Here is a 24,825-nt window from a genome sequence, read left to right as displayed (position 1 = left end):
CCTGCTGCTTGAGGTGGCAGGGGACCTGGGGACACAGGACAGGGGAAAAGGCTGAGGACTCAATCCTTTGCCTCTGCTTCCACATGTAAGCCCTGCACTCGGTCCTCCCTGGTCCCTGAGCCTAATGGCAGACTGGGGGATTTAAGCATTGTCCAGAGTAGAAGACTGAGAGCTGATAAGCAAGTAGCATGTGCACAAGTCCATAGGACCAGATGGGATGCATCTGAAGATACTGAGTGAGCTAGGTGATGTCATTGTGAGACTACACTCTGTCATCTTCATGACAACAAATGGAGGAGAGCAACTGATACGCTGGAGGCTAGGTCTGCTATTCAGAGTGACCTAGATGGGCTGGAGGAGTGAGCTGGCAGGAGCTTCTCAAGAGTTCAGTAATGGCAAGTGGAGAGTTTGGCATCTGGGCCAAAATAACTGTGTGCAATTACAGGGTGGGAATCAATGGCTTGAAAGCAGCTTTGCAGAAAAGGTCCTGGTGGTCCTAGTGCACATGCTGAATAAAAGTGTGGCTTGTGCCTACTGTATGCTGGACTGCATTAACTAGTGCACAGGGTGAGGTACGTGATTCTTTCCATCTTTTCAGCACTTGTGAGGCTTCATCTGGAGTACTGTGTTCAGTTGTGGGCTCCCTGTTGCAAGAAAGACATTGACTTGTCGGAGTGAGTCCAACAGCAGGTCACCACCTCCATGTTGTTAAGGAGATTGAGAACATGATGCATGAAGAGGGGCTGAAGGGAATGGATTTTCTTTAGCCAAAGGAGTGAGAGTATGGTTTCCTTCTTTGACTGCCCGATAGGTGGTTATAGAGAAGGCAGAGCCAGACTCTTCCAGGAGGTCCACAATGAAAGGACTAAAGGCAACAGACAAAAGTTAGGGCAAGGAAAATTTGGCTAGGTGTGAGGAAATTTACTTTATTTTCACCCTGAGCATGGTCAGACAGAAAGCTGATTTTCTAGTGAGTTGGTGAAACCTCTGTCCTTGGAGATATTCAATACTCAGCTGAACAAAGCCATCCCATCAGCAACCAGAACTAAATTTATATTTGGCCCAGTTTTGAATGAGGATTTGGACAAGATTGCCTTCAGAGGTTCCTTCAAACATAGGTTATTCTGTGCTATTATAGTGGAATTTATGTGAAAAATACGACAAAGAAGAAAGCTCATTGATATTCGTGTTCAGAATGGGCAGTTGTAGTAGGGGTGCATGGGTATTTGAAAATCTTTATGGATTGAAAAGGAGGTCAGCTGCCTGTAACGTTATAGGCAAAAATAGACTTACGTAGTATTTTACTGTGACAAAAAAAACAAACCAAAAAACCAAGGAAATTAATTTTGTAAAAAAGTAATCTTTGTACTTTTGTACAAAGTAGTTTATCTGTTTTTAAGAAGTAGTGTTTATTGACTTGAAAAGGATTTTCATTATAGAAAGACTGAAATAGATCCTTCGTAAAATTCAGTATATAGGGAGCAGCTAGCTGATTTTTTGTATTTTAGTTCTTTGCTATTTTTTCCTATTGCTGAATTCATTGAAGACTCTGCTTTTAGTGTACAGGTGCTCCCTTTCATGGGTATTATTTTTAATGTATGAAAGTGAGTATGTGTTGTTTTCTCTAGGCTTAACCTGCCAGCATGTGAGCCAAGCAGTGGATGTGCACCATGTGAAGAGAGCGGTAGCTCAGAGTGTCTGGTCAATATGCGCAGAATGTCTGAAGGAGAGGCGGATGAGTGATGGTGAGCCCGTGGCACCTTCAGACATATGGCTGTGTCTCAAATGTGGCTCTCAGGTGAGCATATACTGTACATTTACAGAGGTGGATCAGCCCTGATTTTCTAAAAGATATCACTGGTGTGTATCCTTCTCTGTTTGGTATCCCATTACCTTCAGTGAACAGTGTGACAGAGTGCTTAGTTGTGAGAGTTTATGCTTCAGCTTCTTCAGTGGAGTGGGATGTGGCTTTACATCTCGTTTTTGGTTAGTTTTATGTGTGATGGTGTGGTTTGGCATCGCAAGTAGCAAGTGAAGGTCCTGCCTTTTCTCTGTTCATCGGCATGCTCTTACCACTTACAGAGAATTGGCTTCAGGAACTGTGTGGTTGCAAATGCATCCATTCACCTGGCTCATCTGGCAGAGGATTCTGCAAATGCAAATTAATGAAAAAACAAATAAGTATATTGCAGAATCAACTTGTACTGTGGACGCTCAATTGCTAGATTTGATTGAAACCAGGGAGAAAGGACTGGGCTGGAGTGAGAGTGCTGCTTTTTGTGGCAGCTAGCCATTAGATTGGATCAGTTGTGATGTCAAATTGTGGCCTCAGAGTTTAAGATGACACAGGTCCTGACCCCAAGGGCTTGCACAGGTTTCTACCCTGTGAGTGAAGTAAAGCCTGATACAGAAGAAATCAAGTTACAGGCAGTGTTACACTTTATTCAGCTAGTAGTTGCCTAAACAAAGCATTTCACAATTTTGTTAGACTTTCAGTAGGTTTTAGTGTAGTAAGGACAGAAGCAAACTCCTACAAGTGTTATCTGAACAGATTTAATTTTGGAAAAAAACATGCTATTTGCAGGCTTCAGAAGATAGTTAAATAGATCTGAGGAGGACTCTCATGTCTTGTCTCTGAAAATTTATAGATAAGGAGGGCTTTTAAAACAAGTTAACTCTGTGTGCTTTTTCATGTTTTTGCTGTTAATAGCCTCCAAAGCTCATGCCTCATTTAGAGGCCAGTCCTGAATCTTCTAAGTCCCACTGTGTAGATACTGAAAAAATAGCAAATACTTTCTCTTGAAGTTGGTGTGCATAAATGGTGTGTTCTGAGTAGCTTTTTAGTACAAAACAATTTATGTACCTTTTGTGTTTGCTGTCTGGAAAGCATTTGGAAGTCTGGAGCAGTGGGTGTTACCTGTGCTGTCCTTTCCTTGATATTTTGTGGACCAAATATTCTACATATTCATTTCATTCACATCTTTTTAGAGAATTCTAACTTCTGTGAATGGCATAATTTTCTATTGATACCTATTCAATACTTATTCAAAAGCTAGGAATTGTTTCTGTTAAGTTAAACCAATAATTTTCTATACTTTTAACTGATTTTTTCCAAGTAGAAAAGATGAGATTTTGGTTTTGTGTTGTCATGGATTTTCCTTTATTAGTAAAAAGAAAATTTGTTCATTTAAAAAAAAAAGTTATTTGATATCTTTGTCACACTGGATTATAAAGAATGTTAAACCCTCTCAATCCTTGAGAATGCTAAATGAGTATTTAGGGCAATATAGCTTTACGTCTGATTTTGAAAAGTGAATCTTTTGTAGTTTATTTACTAATAATACACTCTTTTCATGCTTCCCTTTTTTCCCCTTTGTGTTGATGTGTCTGTTTTTAGGGATGTAGTAAAAACTCAGAAGGCCAACATTCTCTGAAACACTTCCAGACAGCACGCACAGAACCCCATTGCATTGTTATCAACCTCAGCACATGGATCATATGGTAAGAATGAGTGCGCAGGTGTTTGTGTATGCTTGTATATAAGGACTACTCATATCTTAAAGCAGTGTCCTCTCATGATAAAGAACGATTCTGAGAGATAAAATGAATACTTTATAGAGAGGAAGGGCAGGCTTTTTGGAGAGAAAATTACTTTGTCCTTAGGACTCTCACAGGGGTCACAGATCAGTACTAGGCTAGAAGTTTGAGTCCATTGTGCTCTGTGGAGAGTTGGCTGGAGCTTGTCCTTCCTGCTTGTTTCTGTATGATTATTTGCAGGACTATAGACTGAGATTTTTTAAGTCTCTAAGTATCACAGTGAATTGAGACTGATTTATCGAAGAGCATATATGAGATGAGAGAATTCAATTTTATTCCTCTTTTTAGTATGAAAAATTGAAACCTAGAGCTTAAGTAATTTGTACAAGGTTGTTTGAGAGGTTTGTTAGAGCTGGGAGGTGCATCCAGATATCCTGAATTCTAGTTCATTTCTTCTTTTGTTTAGGTGTTATGAATGTGATGAAGAGCTGTCAACACATTGCAACAAAAAGGTTTTGGCTCAGATAGTTGACTTTCTTCAAAAACATGGTTCCAGGGCTGAACCAAGTAAGTTTACACAAATAGTTTTATCTGGAGACATCTGTAATGTACTGTCTAAAAACAAACATTTCAGGTTTTGAGTCATGTTAAACATAAAATTGAAAAATTATGTATGGTGTGAGTATAATGCAATTTGTAATTGCACAATTACTTGGGCAAGTAATGTCTATCAAAACATAATGTCATTTCTTTTCTATAGTATGATTACATTTTAAAAATATTTTGGGCATTGTAGGACAGTTTCTTCAAATTTTGTCTTTAATGAAGAAAGTTTATTTTACAGAAGACGTTACCTTACATAAGATGCCATAGAAATTAATGCACAAAAGCTATATAGAAGCATAAGTAAATTGAATTTTCCTCAGATGGATGTGTCACACTTTACATTTTTCTGATTTAAATTTGTTTTCCACAGTAGTGAGATTTAAGTGGATTTTCTAGTTCTCTGTTGTTGGATGTAATGCTTTCTGTTAATTTATGTTACTGGGTTTTAATTGGTAGTATGCACATTTCTATTAATAGAAAATATTATTAAGTTATTTTCTTATGTTAGGAGCCTACTATATCTTCTCAATGTATGTAATAGTAGATAGAACTTGGTAACTGTGGCCCTCAGCTGTCTACTCGTGATAATGTTGATGATATTCATCCTTGCTGTAACACACTCGGCAGCATTTCTGGCTTGTGACTTAGAGAGTGCATTGGATTCCAGATTTTCTTGACAAAACACAGTTTAGGGTAAACTTCTAGAACAATTGGTTGCAGTTTTTAGCAGAGATAATCAACTACTTAGAGGTAAGTATGGAGAAGCATTGCCTTACTTGAATTAGACGTGGTATTCCTCAAGCTGCATGTGCATAAATTGGTTTTAAGAGGTGTTACATATTTTTTGAGGGGAAAAAAATGAAGGGTCGCTCGGAAATACAAGTTGTATGTTAAACTATTTAATTGTAATAAATTGGTAAATTGCTTCTTTTTGCTTAGAGTAATGAAAATACAGTATGTCATTCATTTCACTTTTGTTCACAGCTCACATTTATGTGTAGTAAATGGGTGTTGCAGCTTGCTTGTAGATGAAAATGCTGTAGTGTTTGTTTCAGTTAATTTAATGGAAACAATTTCATTCTGTTTGTGTATTGCTGGATAAGACTTTGCTATGACTCTGTGCTTCATAGTTTAGATTCTTAATTTGTGACATTTAAAAATATCTGGTTTTCAGAGTATAGCACTTACAAGTTTTCTGTGAAATATCTTAAATTAAGCAACTGAAATTCCAAACTAACTCAGGAAAAGTAAGCTTAAATTAGGCGCAGGATTTTTTAAAAATCAGATGTTTATAGCAGAGCAGGGCAGAATACACTGCTGCTGTGTATGTTTTTGTGTTTCATTTTGATTCTCTGTTTTGAAAATGCATATATGTCCTTTTAGTATTCACCTGATAAAGACTGGAAACTCTTTTCTATAACTGGAAACAAAATTGTACTGTTGAGGGCATGAACATTTTTTCTTCCCCCTCCCCCCTTTTTTTTTTCCTATTTTGTTTAAACCTGTTTTCCCTTCAGTTTCTGAAAACAGGTGTTGAAATGAAAAACTAGCTAGCTTCAGTTTGTGGTTGCACATTTTGTGGCAGCAGTGCACTGATTTGGCCCTGCTTGCTTTGGTGCCCTGGAAAAGGAGGTTCATGGCAGTGATGTAAAAGGTGGTTGGGTGCCAGTGGTGATGTCAGGTGAGCAGTGTTGTGGGCAGTGTGAGGGTCCTCCTGCAAAGCGGTGGGACGTGCAGGACAGTTTTACATTGATGACAGACTGAGGAGTCTGCTTTCCCAGCGTCTGGGACCGCGTGTTACCAGTCTGCGTGGTTATGCTTCCTCCTTCAAGTTCATGCATGTGCTTGGTTTTGAGTGTGTGGACAGTTGCGCTAGTGTCCTTCAAAGCTAGAGAAGTCATGCACAAGCCTTGCAGGGTGGCCGCCTCAGCAGCGAGAGGTCTGAGCGTACGGAGGTTGCTTCTGCAGGGCAGTCGTGTCTCCTGCTCCTTGCTGGGCAAGGGCTGAGGCTCATGTGCAAGCTTCACGCAAAAAGTGTGTGCATGTACTTCTGGTAATGTTTTAAAGGTGGAAGTCTGTGACCCTGTTCATGTGGCAGAGTATGGCTGCGCTGAGTGGTTTGGCTGCCGTTCTTTGAGAGCTCTGGGAACGTTGGCCCAAAGATAATTTGTTGGGTTTTCTTAAGTGGCAAGGAAAAAAGGAAAAAGCTGTTTGGCATGGTCTGTTGCTTTGGGCCAGGCTTCTCGCTGGAAGAGGCTGGGAAACAGCTGTGTGTTGATAAATAAGTGGTGTGAGAGGGAGTTCCCAACCAGAGTTGGCATTCCTCTTTCACTTTGATAAATGTAACTGCAGTGTCTTTTCTGTTTTATGTCAAATACTTGGGCTCACACACTTGCTGCTTCCCCTAAAGGAATGTAACTTAAGTAGGATTTTTTTCTTTTCTTTAAATTAGACTGCCTTTAAGGTTTTTAAAGTTTTTTAAAAAAATAAAATCAAAATGTAATTCATGCTGTTGTCCAGAACACAAAGGACATGAAGTCTAACAGTGAAAATCATCTCTACTATTGATAACCTAGGTTTTGAGTTTTAAAGTACAGCATTTTATTTCATGTTACAATGATATTTTCAATGTAACTGTCATCCTTTAAGTTATTAGTTGGTTTCGAATTTTTAAAAAATATTTTGTATATTCAGTATATACTTATTTTATTTATATGCATATATAAATATTATATATAAGAAGTATAAATAAGTATATACATATCATATTTATATTTTAAATATAAAATAATTTTAAATAAATGAAAATAACTTGTGAGAAACAATTAGTGTAAAACTGACAATTAATACTTTGTATTTCTCACTTAAAAATTTTGTCTTGTGCTTTTTTCCCTTTGCTTTTCTGTTTCTTTCTAAAAAAGCAGCCAAAGTGAAGATGCGTAGTTTTCATATCAGAATGTGGCACTGTAGCAACAATTCATCCTATGTCTGGATCTCTTTCTATTGTAACAACTGGTTGGCATGGTGCGTCATTAAAATTCAAATAGCATTGTGTAGAAATTTCTGCAGAAATGCATTATGAGCATGGATATAAGTTAGCAGATGAGGGCTGCTAGGGTTTTTTAAGTTCTTGAAAGTGCAGGAGTCATTTAAAGATAAAATAATCAGTTTAAACATGGAAGGGAGGGTTATATAGATTTCCTAATTAATGCATCTTGGAAAATAAACAAAAGCAAAATGCTTGTCATTTGGTACTAATGTGGTGGAATAGTGTGGCAGCAGGATCCCTGCTTTTCACTCGGTCTCTTATAAAGATTCAAGTTCACTTCAGCTGTAAAAATGTGCAAATTACATTACTACTACATGACTGACTTTTGTAATTACATTAAGCGATTGAGATAAATCCCAGTGCTGGGTTCCCAAAAGAATGCTTGCAGCTGTGTGATTTTCGCATCTGATCCTATGGTTTGTTGTACCCAGCAATGCCTGCTTTTTTTTTTTTTTCTTCTTTTCCTTTTTTTTTTTTTTTTTAAGAGGCGTCTGTGTGGTTAAGAGGTCATGTTGGGCACAAGATGGAAGAATAAAGCAAGATTGCTTTCTAGGGTATACCACCCAGAAATTTGCTTTGTGAAAAAGGTTAGCAGGCCATGATGATTTTCACAGAAAGGCAGGTGCAGTATTGTCTGTGTGGCACACTTGTGAACTTCACATGGACATAATGCACATGTAGTACACAGAAACCATGCTGAGACATTGCGATCTGCATGTCTGCTCATTTTCTGGAGAAAATAAATTGTTTTGCAGTCTTAAATGTGAATATTACACGTATTTTCCTTTATAAAATCCAAATTAGATATTGGTGGAGACATAAGATTGCATACTTAATTATTTTTTATAGAGCAGTTAAATTGGTTTGTGTGGCAATAGAATGGGAAGGAAGAATATTTATTCTCAGATTTTGTAGTTAAATTTATTGTTGGGAAGGTCAAGCAGGGGAATTGCTAGTAAGTTCAGCTGCCCAGATTTGCCAGTTAGAAACTTGATTTCTTTTTTAATGGACATAATTGATGTAAAATAGAGACTAAAAGATATGTAATTATACAGTACAAGTAATAGGTGTTAATTTGTATGGAAAAACAAATAGTATGATGAATAACTTTTCAGATTTGCATTTGTCTGTGGATATTAGCAGTTGACAAAAGATCACACTGTAAAAATGAATTGTGTTCTTTCATAACTGATTTTTCACTAAGTGTAGTTTGGAGCTTGAAATCATATCAGTCCCTTCTGTCTACTTAAAAGAAAATTAACTCGCAAAACAAAGCAGAGTGTGTTGATTCTCCAGATCTGAGATACACTTCAGAAAAAAGACATTTTTTTTGTTGGTTATAAATTTTCTTTCAAGTTTACTTACTTGTTAGGGGCTGCTGTTAATTATACATGTTGCAAAGAAATGAAAAGTGAATCATTGGCAAAAAATTTTTTAGACATTCTATCCTTTTTATCCATGAATTCTTCTCTTTCCTGTCCGCATACTTACTTCCTTGTGAAGTGTAGCGTAAGTCATCTGAGTGATGAGAATTGAAACTGGTGCTGGAATAGCTTGCTCTTTCACACTGTGCAGACATGTTTTTTTGGTTTATAATGTTCTGGCAGAATCAGAGAAATAAAATTGCAGTTTGTAGTCTTTTAATTTGGTGGGATTGTAACACTGCAAGAGAAATAGGGATTTTAAAACATAAAGCTAGTGACCATTTCAGAAGAGAACTGTGTTGTTTTTCTAAGGGGTAGATTCTTATTGTCATACAGTGTTGTAAAAAAATAAAAACTTTGTAAATAAAAAAGGAGTGCCAGACAATTTAGTAGCATTTCATAATACAGCATGATGAGAACTTGGTAAAAGAAAGGCAATCTATTAACCTTGCTTTTACTGGGAAGACCTTCAGCTGAATTACCAGAGTTGTGTTCAATGTAAAAGCCTTGACCTTAGAATAAAAGTACATGTTCTGGAACCCTCATTTTTAATTAAAAAAAAAAAAGTTGCATTGAAAAGATGAGCAAAAATGCTTCCTCCCCTGTCTGAAATAAAAATTGGTTGTAATTTATCTTTTTGCTTGCATACCATCTGCACCCCCCCGGCACAGCTCAGTTTCAGCAAGGGTGGTACAGAAGTCCATGTGCACTGCAAATGTTTGAAATACTGGCAAAACAATTTGATAGGGAACCTGTGGTAAGTTTTCTGAACGTCTTTTACAAGTGGATGTGTCAGCACCATGTGTGTTTGTACACCTGGTACAGTGACTTGCTCTGATTCATGGACTGTATCATGTCTATGTTAACATTTGGCTTAGGAATCTCAGTCATATACCTATCAGGCTGGTGCTGTGCAGCTGTGGGACAAAGTGATGTTCCCTGCCTCCAGAGAGCTTACAAGACAAGACTACAGGTGAGCAGAAGTAGGTAAAAAAATATGCTGAAGAGTGGCAAGAAAAGGGTGCATTGCAGGCAAGAGCTGTAGTGGAGGACCAGTCTCTGACCACTGTCCTCTCCTGTGAGTCTGGTGGAGAGGGGGTTTTCTGGCATGGAGGAGAGAGCAGAGTGATGTTGGGAAGCTTTGCCGAGCATGAAGGCTGTGCCTATGTGCAAATGCAGCTGTCAGAGAGCTTAAGGAGGGAGCAGTGGAGGTGGATGTCGTGGTGGGACCAGAGGCAGGCACTGACCTGGTGCCTAGGAAGAGGTGGTTAGTAGGGTGTGATGAGCTGGATGGAGAGCTGGACAGTGGGTCTTGCAGAGTGCACCAGCATGTTGTCTCTGCAGCCAGATACACTTTGTCAAGGGAAAAGAAGGTTGTGGTGATCGAGGCACAGCTTGGGTGAGAGTTTTCCCTGTGTGACTGGATTAGAAAGGCCACCTCTACAACAGAACTGCAGGAGTCTGAAGAGGCAGAGTCTGAATGGGTGAGCCCCAAAACAAGTTGCAGTCAGATGTGCTGTCCCCAGTGTGGAGGGACAGGCCTACTTGGGGCTGATACCAGTAGTGCCTGAGAAGGGCAGAGAGGTTGAGGGTCACCATATCAATGCTTTAAAAGAGGTAATGGTGAGCTATGGATAGAAACTGATCTATGACTTTAATTACTTTTATGCTTTTCACCCACCTTGCTGTCATTAACATTAACAAGGTCCTTTGTAACTGGTATTACTGCATGCAGACAGATGGCTTGGACTACTTGTTATCTCCTGTTTGGTCAAGAGCTGAAGGCCCTTGTGGGCAGCAGCAGATGACAGTCATTTCAGTGGAATCCTTCTGCTGGGGTCCTTGTTGTGTCTATACTGGCTTAAAAGTCACTTTTTGTATCCAAAAGCCCAGCTATTAAAATCTTGCAGGTTGCAAGATTAAGTCGGCGAGAGTCCATGAAACAGTGCAAATTCACTTTAAAAAATTACATATTAGCCTTTTGATTACTAACATGCTTGCAGCCTTGGGTTAATCTTGCAGAAGGACCCTCCGGTCCCAATCTGTAGAAGTATTAGCTATTGCAGTCATTACCAGCATCTTCTAATAAGACTGACCAACTCTTCACATGTCAACTAAACATTCAGCTTCAGGCCTGTCTGTCATTTATCACAGAGCTGGGGACACTGAGCAGCGTTAAATTAAAACTGCTGTCCCTCCTGTAGCTCTGTATATGTCCTTAAAAAATATCTGCATGGAGTGAGTGAGGCAGCAGATAACGTTTGGAATGGCAAAACAATACTTTCCTGTGAAGACTTTCATGGATACAAAACACCTAGTAAAATGTCATGTGGATTGTATGCGTAAAATTATTAAAAAATCAAGAGGCAGTAATTAAAACTTCCTGAATGAAAGGAGGTTCCTAGACTTGAGTAACAGCATGCAAGCCTTTTTTTAATTTACTGCTACTTCTCCTTATCCTTCTGCTGATTTTCAGCTTTGTGGCAGTTGGATGTCTTGTTCTCATTTATTGTGTTTTATAATTGCATATTCATCCAGCTCTTATTGCAAAGCTGGATGCTTTGGCTTTGTTTTCCCTCCCTTAAATAATTTATATGTAAGGTTCAGCAAATGGAACCTCGCTACTTGTGTGAAGCTGCCATTTAACCATGAAGTGAAATGCTTTTATCGAGTTTGCCCTGCAGATATGGTCCGCTGTGGCAGTGCTGTCCATATTTGGTGGCTGTGCAAGGAGAGCCAGGTGGTGCTGTAAAGCATAGCACAGTGAAGCGTGGACAGATCTAGGTTTGACATTTGTCATCCTGTACTGCTAAAGGGAAGAGAAAAATCTGCTTTTCCATATGCTTATGCTTTAATTTTTGCCTGCAGTTTTGTCCAGATGGCCTTGTGAACATTGTTTACTTTAAGATGCTGTCCCAGATGTTTTTGAATGCCGATGGATAAATGCAACAACTGTGGTATACTAATACACAAATTATTTACACAATTTTGGCTTCCCCCCCCCCCTTTTTTTTTTCCCCCCTCCTTTTTAACCATCTCTTCTCCACAGCACCACTCTGTGTGGCACACTTTTCTGAGGTGAAGAAGTCTCTATTTACATAATTAAATTTCTGAGAGTGAGCAGTGCCTTTGAGTTGCAGACAACTGAAGCTCCCTTTCTCCTGCTGCGGTTCATTTGGAGCTCTTGTGGGTGGGCAAGTCTCAGACACTGTAGCGTGCCCCTTGTAAGCCTGTCAATTAAAAGGTGTTGCTGCATGTAGCCCATAAAACAGTGATTGTTTCAGGGTGTGAGCAGCTCCCAAGCTGTTTGTCGTTTGTTGCATTCAAAACCACTTCGCTTTCTGAAGAAGAACTTGGTCTCTTACTTTGCCCTTGTACTGTCTTAATTTTCCACATGAGTGGAAAGGAGAGTATTTTAAAGCTGTGTAAGCAGTATTACTAAGAACATGTAAAAATGTTTTTAAACAGCAAAGCACCTTTAACTATGTTTTGACAAACTCGGATACAATTTGGAAAAATAATTATACCTTGATGGCACTACAGGGTGCAGACAGACTGCATCAAAGCTTGTTGCTAGATACAATAGATATTTTAATGACTTATTTTTTATTTAATTATATTTTTTCATCTTCTAAGCAAGAAGCTACCTAGGAGTGTACATAAAAGAACCTTTTGGCATGAGCGTTTCATTAATGTAAATAAGACTGTTAGCTATTTCTCAAGAACACTTTAATGAGACTTCAATGTGAAACTCATTAGAACAAATATATGAATTCATATGTCAAGGCAGAGATTGCAGCATCGCAGTTCTTGGCATCTATTAAGTCCATAACTCGTTTACATTGACATGCATTGTTAATCAATATTTAAGACACTGCAGATGTCAGTAGTGTTCATATTTAGTCCTGCAACCATGACAATATGAAAGTTGCTAGTAGAATTTGAGGCTAAATATTATTATCTCAAGTCTTCCCATTACCTCTAGGCTACAAGTTAATGACTGTCTAACTTTGCTGCCCCTTATCTATTTAAATAATAAGGGAAATAGGGAGATATGTGGATGTTATACTGGTAGCATATTCCATTGCAGTTTCATAAAATTTTTGTTGTTTGAAATTAAAACACTAGCATTGCATATATGTGGGTTGTGTTATCAATTCCTCAGGCTGTGACAAAGGGAGGTGGGTCAAGGAGCAAATGTGGTGTTAGGGAAAACTATTAACAGAAACTGTTGACTGGGTTGGATGAGGCAATTCAAACAGCACCGTAATTGAGAAAGACTTGCGGCACTCAGGTGGTAACTTTTGCTTATGTCTCATCAAATGCACCAAAAAGCAGTCCTTGTGTGGTGTTTCCAGTGTGTTGAACGACTGTATATCTTAACTGCCTGTTGTTAATAAACTAACAGAGCCTGTTTTACGTTATTTATTGCTTGGGTAATTGAAGAAGTTACAGTCTTATGGGACAGTGTGATTATTGTGGAAGGTTTGGTTGGGTATATGCACTTGTTGGGGGGATATTTTTTCCCCAGGGGTTTAACTGCTGATGGTTTGTTTTGTTTTGTTTTGTTTAAAAGATTGCGTAAAGCAGCTTAGAGTACCATCAAAGTATCTTTCTGCATATGTTAAAAATGATAAATGTAACCCATGGAAGGACTTGATTGATTAAACTGTGTAATTATATAGTAATATTAATCTGTAGTTTAATTACAGGTTCATCAAAAATCATACGACTCCGTGAAGAAAACAGTGAAACAAGTGAAATACTGAAAGGAAAAAGTTCTGCTAATGGTGCATCAGTTCCAGTTAAAGGAATAAATAATTTAGGAAATACATGCTTTTTTAATGCTGTCATGCAGGTAAGATGGAAAAATCATACAGCTTTCTTGTAATAGATTTCAGAAGTGATCTGTATAAACGGTGAACTTCAGAAGAGGTTCTGGCTGTTACCAGTTTTCATTCTGCTTTCTGAAGGACCTTTTCAAATTTTTTTTATTCCTTGCTATCCAAGCAATATTTCTTGTTATAACAAAAAAAGAATTCCTGGATCAGTAGCATTTTTCACAGTAATGAGACAAATGAAAATGTCAAGTGTTTTACACACTGCATATGTGTGTGGGTTGTACTCTAGCATATGGTTTTATTTGTAGTTCAGCATTAGGCAGTCATGAGTAATGCACAGTATTTACCATACTGGTGGGTGTGAAAAGTGGTACTTTATGCATAATGTAAATGTCTGCACAGTGCATTGTGATAATTTTAAGCCCCTGCAATGGGTGCAGTTATAAAAGTACTTATATTGATTACGTTGGGTTTTTTTTTCCTGACCAGAATAAGAGGAGTGAGCTATACTAATAGACTTTTATTGATGTTGAGTGTATAATTAATCCAACGTCCTCAAAAAAGGCAGCAGCCTTAGTGGGTTTTGTATTGGACTATCCTATTGCTTGTCAGTTGAGTGGAGACATCTGTATGTCTGCAGGCAGGAGTGAACAAAGGAGAGAAGACTGCTACAAAGATGTTCTGAAGTGGCACTCTTTACCTTGTGTTTATGGTGGTGATTACAAACCTCAGCAAAGAAATAGTAAATTTGTAAGGAGCAGAATTACTGCACATTGTCCTCTATCCATACTTGGGGCATTGTAGAAACCTAAGTGATCTGCAGTCAAAGTTAACCAAAAATAAAGAAACAAAGCTGAGATATGTTGAGTTGGTTTCTCTCTTAAATTCAGAGAGGTAATGCTTTTCAGTGTGCCAAAGCCTTTGTGCCTCTTGGGGCACAATGAGGGGGACTGCAGAGCTTAAAAGAAACAAATATTTCTGATACTAATGTGCTCACCATAAAAAAAAAAAACCCTCAACCCCGAACCTTGTTGTTCAACAAAACCAACAAAGTTATTACTAGGAAATTGTTTTGGAATTACAGAAACAGAAGTAGATAAAATTTTAGAAAGAGTGCGAGATCAATGATTTTGGCTCTTATAAGGATTATACCTGCTTTTTCTAGTGGTCTGATTTAAACCTCAGTTGTACATTATGAAATATATCTGGTTTTGTGTGTCCCTGAAGCTATAATTTGTAACTAAAGAAAAATGTATAGTTGAAAGGTCATCCTGTGTTTCTTGGTTTTTTTTTAAGAACTTGGCACAGACTCACGTACTAAATGAACTGATGTATGAGATGAAGGAGAAAGGAACAAAGCTAAAAATCTGTCATACTTCAGACTCCCAATTGGTGAGTATGAAGTGAGGAATACAAATCAGGGGAAATGGGGGAAGAAGCTGTAGGATGGAAAACTGCATCTCTGTTAAAGACACACTCTTACCATTCCATTTCTTTTGCCTTTTAATTGTTTAACTGGTTTATGATACCAGTGAACTCACTTTTTTTACAAAATTTAATTACTCAGCTCTGGAGGAGGAGTAGTAATCACTTCCTTTCACATTTTGTGACATTGACGTAGCAAATAATGCCTGACCTTGAGAAAGAGTGGCTGGATTATTTTTGTTTCCCATATCATTTTTTTCAGTACGAATGTGTGATACAGGAAATAGTATATTTGGTTCTAGAAAGTGTTCATGAAATACTTTATTCCAGTCTGTCCCAGCCCTTCATAGATAAGGCTTGTAAAATTTATTATGTGCTTTAAGGTCTAGAGGATTAAACTGAGAAAAGCAAAATTTCAGTGAGGACCACATTTCTTGTCCTCAAGCTCATTGCAGGCATATGGGAAAGAGACTGCTGTGGTTATTATCAAAATAATACTCTGCTGTTCCTGTTCATGTCTTAGAGACTTGGGTTTTCATAATATGTTGTTGGCAATAAAGATAATACCCTTGTCCCTCTGCTAGCTAAAGCGAGCAGTTTACAGAGGATGTTTTTTTCTTTTTCCTCTTTTTTTCTTTTTCTGCTGTTTCTGGGAGTTTCTGGTGGCAGTGAGGGTTGAGGGGTGGGATTCTGTTCCGGATACCTCTGAAATGAACATGATTTCTGTATCTTGCTGTTAGTGATGTTAGTAGCTTCTCCCAGCAAGAGCAGTGTGAAATTCACAGCATTGCTGTCTGTATTTCCTCCAGTGGCAGTTCTGAGCGGCAGCATGTTTCACCAAGTTATCCTGAGCCACAGCAGAGGTCTGGAGCTTGTTTGTGCTCAGAGGCTTAGAAAGCCAGTGGTACATTGGCTTACACTTGATGTGAAACTTGCACAACCATAAGGTTGAAAGATTTATTTTTTCCTTTAATGACAATGCTTGCAATATAAGTAAGATCTTTGGAGCAAAACCTGTGTTTTCTAGTTTTTGTATGTCAACACAAAATTAAAGGGCAGCAGTAGTCTAATAGTAATGTAGAAACTCCCAGTTTTCCACTTGGTAAAGGGCATTTTTCCACCTTCTGATAGTCTGTATAATGCAAATACTTCATATTTGTGTGTATCCATAGCGCTTATGTTTTGTGTGGATCTGCTTTCTGGATAAGGCAGCTTCTCTAACTGTTTGTCTGGCAGTTGTAATCTGTTTTTGCAAGAGTCGGGCCAGCTCGCAGGAAGCACTGTGGTCATTTATGGACCTGGAGCGTTAGGGAGGACTGGCGATCTTGTGTCTCTGTTGAGGCACACGTGGCATGTAAGCAGTGCAGGAATATCTCCTACTCGAAGACTGGCTTAGATGGCTGATGGCTGGCTCCTTCCAGCCCCAGGACCTGCTGTCCAGGGTGAATCTCACACCGGGAGGGGCTGTGTGGGATGCGCCTCGTGCCTGTCCCCCGCTGCCATGGCGGATCTGTGGGGTCTGCTGTTGGCTCCTGCTGTGAACCACGGCTGGTCGGCCTTCCCAGCGCCTGGCTCCTGGAGGAACAGCATATGTTCCAGTGGCTGTAGGAAGTGTGGAAACTTTGGTGTGTGGCTTTCCTAAGGTTAAGTAGACTGAGTGCCACTGAGCTCTGTCTGATGCTGGCCGACAGAGGAGGTCACCTGTGTTGTCTCTCCAACTGAATTTCAGTGCACGTGGTAGTAAGAGTAAAGCAGGTAATACAGGAGGTAGTCTGTTCTTGTGAGACAGACTGGCTCATTGGCATGCCTGTTTCCAAAACTGGTTACCAACCAATTTGCTTGACAGAAATAGTTTGGTTTTGCAACTATTACTGCTTAAATAATAAGTTTCCTTTTCAACTATTCCAATCATGTAGGTGACATCAACATTAAAAAACCCCAACAAACCAAATACTTTTAAGAATGAAAGTTATGTTGTTCTTTGTCATAAATGTACTAACTTGAAATAAGTCTTGTGTGTCATTAACTTTGAAATCTGATGTGCAATTTACCTTTGCTTTGAAGGATCCTTTGGTGGTAAACCTCTCCAGTCCAGGACCTTTGACTTCAGCAATGTTCTTGTTCCTTCACAGCATGAGGGAGGCTGGAAGAGGCCCTCTTTCTCCCAAAGTGCTGTTCAGCCAGCTTTGTCAAAAGTATGTATTGCCGGTATCTTTTACTTTATTTATTTTTAATTTCCAGTGATATGTTTCTCAGTGTGCCATGTCTGTTGCCTTTTCTGAGGTGCCATTAGATTTTTACTGGGCAGTCCAGAAAATGTCATCTTCATGTTTTAGAGTGGCAGGGCTCCTTCTTGTGCTCCAGGGTTGTGCCTGCTCTGCTCTTCATGAAATATATGGCCCAGTCCATAATCAATGACTTTCAGTGGGCTTTGAACAGAGTGTGAGGGGGCAGAAGAAGGCATGGTAAAACTGAAGGAAGTAGAATTACCTTTCAAGTTTTATTGTATATTAGCATAAAGCTGTGCTAATACTGCAAAGTTTATGTAGGTATTTTGAAAAAAAAATGGTAAGCTTTTAAATGGAAAACCTCTGCTATGATGTATGACCTTGGCATCAATTTCAGAATTAAAAAGAGTCTAACAAGTAAGTACTTGAAGCAATACTGAAATGGCATATGGCTCCAGATTGCAAAGAGCTTCCAAGCCCTAAAGAAAATCCTGTTTCTTGGTGTGGAAAATGTTTACAGTGGTGCTTTGTAGGTGCCTTCAATTATGATGCAAACAACCTTGGTTTTTAAAACACCTGTGGAAGACCTATTTAAAAGTTGATACAAATATTTAAATATTGACTTTACAAGTAAAAGGAGCTGTAGAAGCAGAGTAACTGAAGGATGATATAGCTGAATCTTACATTTAAAAATATTAATAATGCATGTTAATTTATTTGCTACAGTATTCTTGTATGGAATTTTAAGTAGAAGAAAAGTTGCAGCCTCCTACCATGGCATTCCAGGGCAACCTCACTGTGCAAGCATGGGTTTAAAATATGTTATAAAGAAACAAAAGCTTTTAAATTGTCCCTGCTCTAGTCTAATTCTGATAAAGAAATTGGTTATTAATTTTTCTTTATCCTCAAAATTCAAGTTCAGAAACGTGATATTATATTTTTTCTATTGCACTTTACTTCTTTTTGATTCTTTTGAGCTATAAAAGGAAATGTGTATTAAGTGTCATTATAGTGATTTTGAGTTAAACAGCAGTGTTCTTTGTTTAGTATTATCTACCTGGAAGAAAAATGTATAGGGAAGAAAAATACGTTTCCTCACTCTTACTCCTGTTTCAGGGCTGAGTCCAAAATGTGGTTATAAGAACAAAATTCGGATGACAAATAGAAGGGAAATGATCAAATAGGAGTAGTAGGGGTTTTTTTTCTCTGTAAGTATTAAGGATAGAAAGGAAAAGATGATGTAAAACATGTTTTAAAGACCACTTTAGTAAAATCATTGTAAAATAAAAAGGATGCAGTGCACTTCGGATGGCACTGTATTTTTGTAGTGATAGCTATTCGGTATCTGCTGTTGTGTGTGTGTGTTTGTATTTCTGTAGTCATCAAGTGATGGCTACACAATGACAGTTACCTAGATGTTCTTTTGTTTGTTGCTGTTTTTTGGTCTGTGAGATGGACATACGCTTCAACTACCAGCTAAAATTGAAACATGTTTTTCAGTAAACAGCAGACTTTTGCTGTTTAGACATGTATCTGCCAGCTTCTGCCATCTCTTGCTTTCATCCCTATGTCTTAACATTTGTTAGCCTTGCAGAACACAACTTAGATACAAATCCTTTACTAGCTCTTCTATCAAAACCAAAAGTCTCAGCCACATCCTGGTGTTCAGGGGCAGTAAGTGCCTGCATATGTATGATAGAATTTTTTGGTCTTTTGATTATTTTGTTATTGATGGTGACATAAGCAAGAGAGAAGAAAGGGAGAATTTTGGCAAATTAAGCAATCTGCAGTGGTGGAAGTAAGAGAATGGGAAATCTTTACCTTTGCAGACTGAATACGCTTACTATATATTAACTTAAACAATATGAATGGAGTGTTCTGTCATGCCATGGTAATAAAGCCTTTTTTCATTTTTTAAAGTTTGCATTCTCCTCTTTGAAAAAGCAGAAATGAAAAAGAGAGAATGGAAAGACGAACTTCTGGAGGGCACACTTCGGCCCGTTTAGGAGTGTGGGTGAGTGTGGGTGATGGAGTCAGGTCCCTTGGCAGGCAGTCCTAAAGAGCAAAGGAGTCCAGGAAGGCTGGACATCCTTCAGGAAGGAAATGCTAAAGGTGCAGGAGCAGGTGGTCCCCATGTACTAGAAGATGAGCTGGTGGGGAAGACGACCAGCCTGGCTGAACAGAGAGCTTTGGCTGGAACTCAGGAAAAAAGGAGAGTTTCTGACCCTTGGAAGAAGGGGCAGTGCACTCAGGAGGACTACAAGGGTGTCATGAGGTTATGCAGGGAGAAAATTAGTAGGGCCAGAGGCCAACTAGAACTTAGCCTGGCTACCACCGTAAAAGGCAACCAAAAATGTTTCTATAAATACATTAGCAACAGAAGGAGAGCCAAGTCCATCCTTTATTGGATGCAGGGGGAAACACAGTGAGACAAAGGCTGAGGAAAAGGCTGAGGTGCTGAATGCCACCTTTGCCTGAGTCTTTCATAGTAAGACCAGTTGTTCTCTGGGAACTCAGCCCGCTGAGGCAGAAGACAGGGCTGGGGAGCAGAATGAAGCCCCCATGATCCAAGGGGAAATGGTCAGTGACCTGCTACATCACTTAGACACACACAAGCCTATGGGGCCGGGTGGGATCCACCCGAGGGTGCTGAAGGGAGCTGGCAGAAGTGCTCACCAAGCCCCTTCCCATGATTTATCAGCAGTGCTGGCTAACCGGGGAGGTCCCAGTTGAATGGAAGTTAGCAAATGTGACACCCATCTACAAGAGGAGCTGGAAGCAGGATCCAGGGAACTACAGGGCTGTCAGCCTGACCTCGGTGCCAGGGCAGGTTATGGAGCAGGTCGTCCTCGGTGCCGTCATGTGGCACGTACAGGACAAGCAGTAGGTGATGCTGTCCAGCCAGCATGGGGTTATGAAAGGCAGGTCCTGCAAGACGAACCTGATCTCCTCCTGTGACAAGGTGACCTACTTGCTTAGTGGATGAAGGAAAGGCTGTGGGTGTTTTCTACCTGGACCTTAGCAAAGCCTTTGACACCATCTCCCACAGCATTCTCCTGGAGTAACTGGCTGCTCATGGCCTGGGCGGGTGTGCTGTTCTCTGGGTAGAATCCCGTCTGGCTGGCTGAGCCCAGAGAGTGGTGGTGAATGGAATTAGATGCAGTTGGTGGCCGGCCACAAGGGTGTTCCCCAGGGCTCAGTACTGGAGCCAGTTCGGCTTAATGTCCTTGTCAATGATCTGGATGAGGGGATTGAGTGCACCCTCAGTGAGTTTGAAGATGACACCAAGTTGGGGGGAGTGCTGATCTGCTGGAGGGCAGGAAGGCTCTGCAGAGGGATCTGGACAGGCTGGATTGATGGTCCGAGGCCAGTTGTATGAGGTCCAACCGGGCTCAGTGCCGGGTCCTGCCCATGGGTCACACCAGCCCCACACAGCGCTACAGGCTTGGGGAAGGGTGGCTGGGAAGCTGCCGGGGGGAAAGGACCTGGGGGTGCTGGTCAACACGCAGCTGAACATGAGCCAGCAGTGTGCCCAGGTGGCCGAGGGGGGCCAACAGCATCATGGCTTGTGTCAGACACAGTGTGGCCAGCAGGACCAGGGCAGTGACTGTCCCCCTGTACTGGGCACTGGTGAGGCTGCACCTTGAATCCTGGGTTCAGTTTGGGGCCCTTCACTTAGAGGTAGATGTAGAGGTGCTGGAGCGTGTCCAGAGAAGGGCAACGGAGCTGGTGAAGGGTCTGGAGCACAAGTCCTGTGAGGAGCAGCTGAGGGCACTGCGGTTGTTTAGCCTGGAGAAAAGAAGGCTGAGTGGGGACCTTGTTGGTCTCTACAGCTGCCTGAAAGGCAAGTGGGCAGGTGGGTGTCAGCCTCTTCTCCCAGATAACAAGTGATAGGGCAAGAGGAAACGGCTTCAAGTTGTGCCAGGGGAAGTTTATATTGGATATTAGGAAAAATTTCTTTGCCGAAAGGGTTGTCAAGCATTGGGACAGGCTGCCCAGGGAGGTGGTTGAATCACCATTTCTGGTGCTATTTAAATGATTTGTAGATGTGGCACTTAGGGACATGGTTTGGTGGTGGACTTGGCAGTACGAGGTTAATGGTTGGACTTTGTGAAAAGGTGTTTTCCAATGTAAATGAGTCTATGATTCTATGATTGCAGGAGTCCCAACTAGGAAATCTATGTTACTGCAGCATTCTCTGTAAACTGCTTTTTGAATCCTGCCAAGAAGTTGTGTTAGTAAAGTAATCTTAAATGAATATACTACTTGCCTTCACATGTATTAGCACAAACTCTTAACTTTAGACAGCATCTTTCCTAAAGAGATGGCAGGATGAATGTGTATAAGGGAGAACTACACTGGAAAAAATTGTTTGTATTTCAGAGAGATGTCAGAGAAAGACAGGTAACTGTGGGGGACAAAGGCATGGGGAAGGGCTTAGAATGTTTTGTTTTCATATATTTTATGTAAAAGTTTTCTGACTCCAGTTGCAATCTTATTTTTGTCTTTTTTAAAATTTTAAAATTAATTTTTTTTAAAATTAAATTTTAAATTCTTTCCCTTTCACAGATCTTGCTGTCTCATTACCACTCTAGAGTATATGATCATACCTTTCTTCAGTAAAGAACTTATGAAGCACATTGTGCAGATAGTATGGGATGTACTTGTTTGTGATGAGCTGGACTTAGTGACCCAGAAATTGTGTTCCCAGTCTTTACCATAAGATTATTTTGAACAGTTGCTTGTAGCTTGAGTAGTCATGCAGAATACAGACTTTTTGCTTCATACTTAGTGTAGTTACTTCCCAGTCCTACTCGGCTTCTTACAAATGTGAATGGTTGAAATGCTGAAGCTGTGAGCAGCTGATGGTATGCTGCTATTCTTTATATACTTAGATCTATCTACTTGTCAGGACTGTTACAGTGTGCTGCCTAGCCACAAAGTAACACAGCAATTTCCTAATAGTGTTTTTCTCATGTGTAGCAGAAGGCTGGTCCTTTAAAAATGATTGCTTTTCCCTGATGACACAATTGGATTATATATATAAAAATACACATAGATTTTGATTAAATTGGTATTGACGATTCTGGGTGGTTTTTTGTTTTTTAATCTTTTAACTGAATGGTGACATATTTTCATGTTGGATCAGTCTATGCAAGATATAGTAAGGGTAGTCGTATAATTTAACACCTGACACTTGCCCTCATTTGGAGTTCAGTACTGGAATAACACTTCCGAGTTTGATGTCCAGAGCTGCTTTTTTTAATGTCATTGTAGGACTTCAGGACTCCACCTGCTTCAGATGTTTTAGTATGCAAGAGTTTGAATGCTCACATTTGAAGTGGGTATCCTTAGTCAAAAATTGAAAAGTGCTCAGTAAAAAAGACCTAAGAAAGCAGGGAAGGAAGGAAGAGCTAGAAAGGAGTGTGTGTAGGCATGTAGGAATGCAGCTAGCTGTGGGCAAAGAGCCTGTAAAGAAAGGGAGCCAGGACTGCCTTGGTCAGCTGCAGCTCTGTCATGGTACTGGGTGGGATCCCAAAATCTGCAAGTGAGAAATTGCAAGTGGATACGTGTTTACTGCTCAAAAGCTGTAAGAGAACTGGGACACAGTTCTTTCAACTGTGAACTGCTGCTTTAAGAGTCTAGGGAGATCACAGTGTGAAGTTCATAGTCTTGTGTATGAAAGGGTATTTGTGGTACCCTTTTTTATTAAATAACAAAAGAAAAAATGATACTGAGTGTTAATTTTATCAAGTGGTGGGGTAGCCAGGTTGAAGAAGGGGAGAAGAAGAAAAGAAATGGATGAGTCTTTCTATAGCAACTGTTCAGCGTCTGGTACTAATTCATCCACTGTTAATTTTGTTAATGTTGCAGCTGTCAGATGTTTTGTGAGGACAGATTGTGAGCATAACTATGGGGCCCTTCTGTTGGTTTTCCACTATGCTGAATATCAGGACTGCAGACTTCTGACTTGTCTGAAGACATAGTGACTAATGCAATACTGATGTATTAAGAGGACAGAAATTTTATTTTCTTTATTTGTTATGATTGAATAATTTTATTGGTGGAAGAAGCCTTAGATTTGTGTAGCAAGTAAATATTGCAGCATATAAGTGATGAGTCCAGAAAGTAGTTACAGAATTTAGATGCTCAAACCTGCACCAAACAAGTATTTAGAGGGGCATTATATTGCTACATTAACATGCAGGAGAAAATACTTGCCTAACAAAGGTTTTATTGGTGGTCACAAAATATACATAGGTCTTCCTTCCTCAAGGAGTATTCATCCTTCCTTCTCAGGTGCAGAAGTCAAGACAGAGGTTGGGACTGACAGAACAGAGGTCATGTGCAGTTAGGACTATCGATTGCTTTTAGAGGGAAGCCTAAACAATGCTTGGAGCATTCTGCATTTATTACTTCTAAGAGGAAATGCTAAGGGAAACTGAGGTAATGTTGTACCAGATTTAGGGGGTGAAGGAAACAGGATTTTTCTTATTAATTAGGAGTCTTCCTGAGCTTTTAACTTTAAAATGATATTGCTGTGGAGAAAAATCTCTTTTTGGAAAAGATTTCCAGCTTGCTTATTTTTCCCATTTGGCTTTTACCATTTAAAGATAATAGCAGCAGAACACACAGCTGATGTTTCCTTGACCAATTGTGAAGAATTATTTGGGATCACTGTTGTGCCGCCATGTGCCTTGCTGCTGGTGCTGTGACATGTTCAGAAGCTCTGTGACAGAGGAGATTGAACCTTGTTCATGCAGCAGCAGTGGAGGGATTGTACATCTTTAGTTCAGTTAGCTTTGTTGGAGTTCCCTTAATTTTAGGAACAAATTAACAAGCTGGATGGGTGAGGTTTATGAGTGCAAAGTAGATTAATTGCATATATAAGTAGTGTGCATTGGCAGGCATCATTTGCACTTGCTCCTAAGTTTTTTGTTCATTTCATCCACTCAGGAGGAAAACCTGTACAACATTTGGGACAACCCAAGTATTTGCAATCTGTGTGGTATTGGTGAGCTATGTAAGCAATGCTTGTAGATACAATGAAGGAGAAAACCAATAATTTCATTAGGTACATTGGAGGTGTATCCTCAGTACCAATGTTCATGTTAACCAGAATAGCGTGTTACGAGGTAAAGCCAGGTTGGAGCTTTAGGGAGAGGTAACAAAAATAGGAAGCTTTCAGGTCAAGAGGGACATGAATATTGGGAGTTTAGGCAGGAGAGGACATGAAAAGGAGGCATGACAGCAAGAGAAGAAAATAAATGATAGAAGATAAATTAGCTGTGCTTATTTAACTGCCCTCATAAGAGTTCAAGGAGCTGTCTGTGAAACTGAAGGGCAACAGATTTACAGCCAGGGGAAAAAAAAAAAGTGTTTTTTTTTAAAACATATTATATAGAGTTGACCTGTAGAACTTTGCCATCACAGAGCACTATTAAAAATCTTAGCAAGACTTAAAGGAAGAAAGAAAAGTTAGATGTTCATATAAAGAGAAATCTTTTTTTATAGGGATGCAAGACTTCACGCCTAAAGGCCTTCACCTGGCTGCCAGCTAGTAGGAAGAAATTTCCCGAGACAGTTATTTCCATTACTTGTTAAAAAGACCTGTATTTTCCTCCTGATGGTCAAGTGGGAAATAGCTCTGCTGTGGCATGTCAGCTATTGTGTCGGTTCAGAGCTACTTCTAAGAAGTGCTTTTTGCTCAGGTA

The 24,825-nt window shown here is 39.7% G+C and overlaps 1 protein-coding gene across 13 annotated transcripts in view; it reads left to right on the top strand.

The window, feature by feature from the left end:
- USP45 (ubiquitin specific peptidase 45) overlaps window positions 1–24,825 on the top strand; it is a 60,600-nt gene that overhangs the window by 9,072 nt on the left and 26,703 nt on the right. For 12 of the 13 annotated variants that reach the window (XR_005104742.1, XR_005104741.1, XR_005104740.1 and 9 more), the window contains 6 exons: window positions 1,629–1,798; window positions 3,398–3,501; window positions 4,004–4,104; window positions 13,329–13,474; window positions 14,754–14,849; window positions 16,947–17,077. Coding sequence is in view for 10 of the 13 variants with exons in the window: in XM_037390841.1 (XP_037246738.1) it covers window positions 1,629–1,798; window positions 3,398–3,501; window positions 4,004–4,104; window positions 13,329–13,474; window positions 14,754–14,849; window positions 16,947–17,077 (748 nt within the window). In the remaining 3 variants the exon portion in view is untranslated. Of the gene's footprint in view, window positions 1–1,628; window positions 1,799–3,397; window positions 3,502–4,003; window positions 4,105–13,328; window positions 13,475–14,753; window positions 14,850–16,946; window positions 17,078–23,410; window positions 23,546–24,825 lie in introns of those variants that run through there. The other variant, XM_037390850.1, reaches the window with a different exon arrangement.

This window comes from Falco rusticolus, chromosome 6 (genome assembly GCF_015220075.1).
Source record: "Falco rusticolus isolate bFalRus1 chromosome 6, bFalRus1.pri, whole genome shotgun sequence".
In the NCBI taxonomy this organism is placed as follows: domain Eukaryota; kingdom Metazoa; phylum Chordata; class Aves; order Falconiformes; family Falconidae; genus Falco; species Falco rusticolus.
The sequence above is the reverse complement of the archived record's forward strand: the minus strand, read 5'-3'. Positions and strand labels throughout refer to the sequence as shown.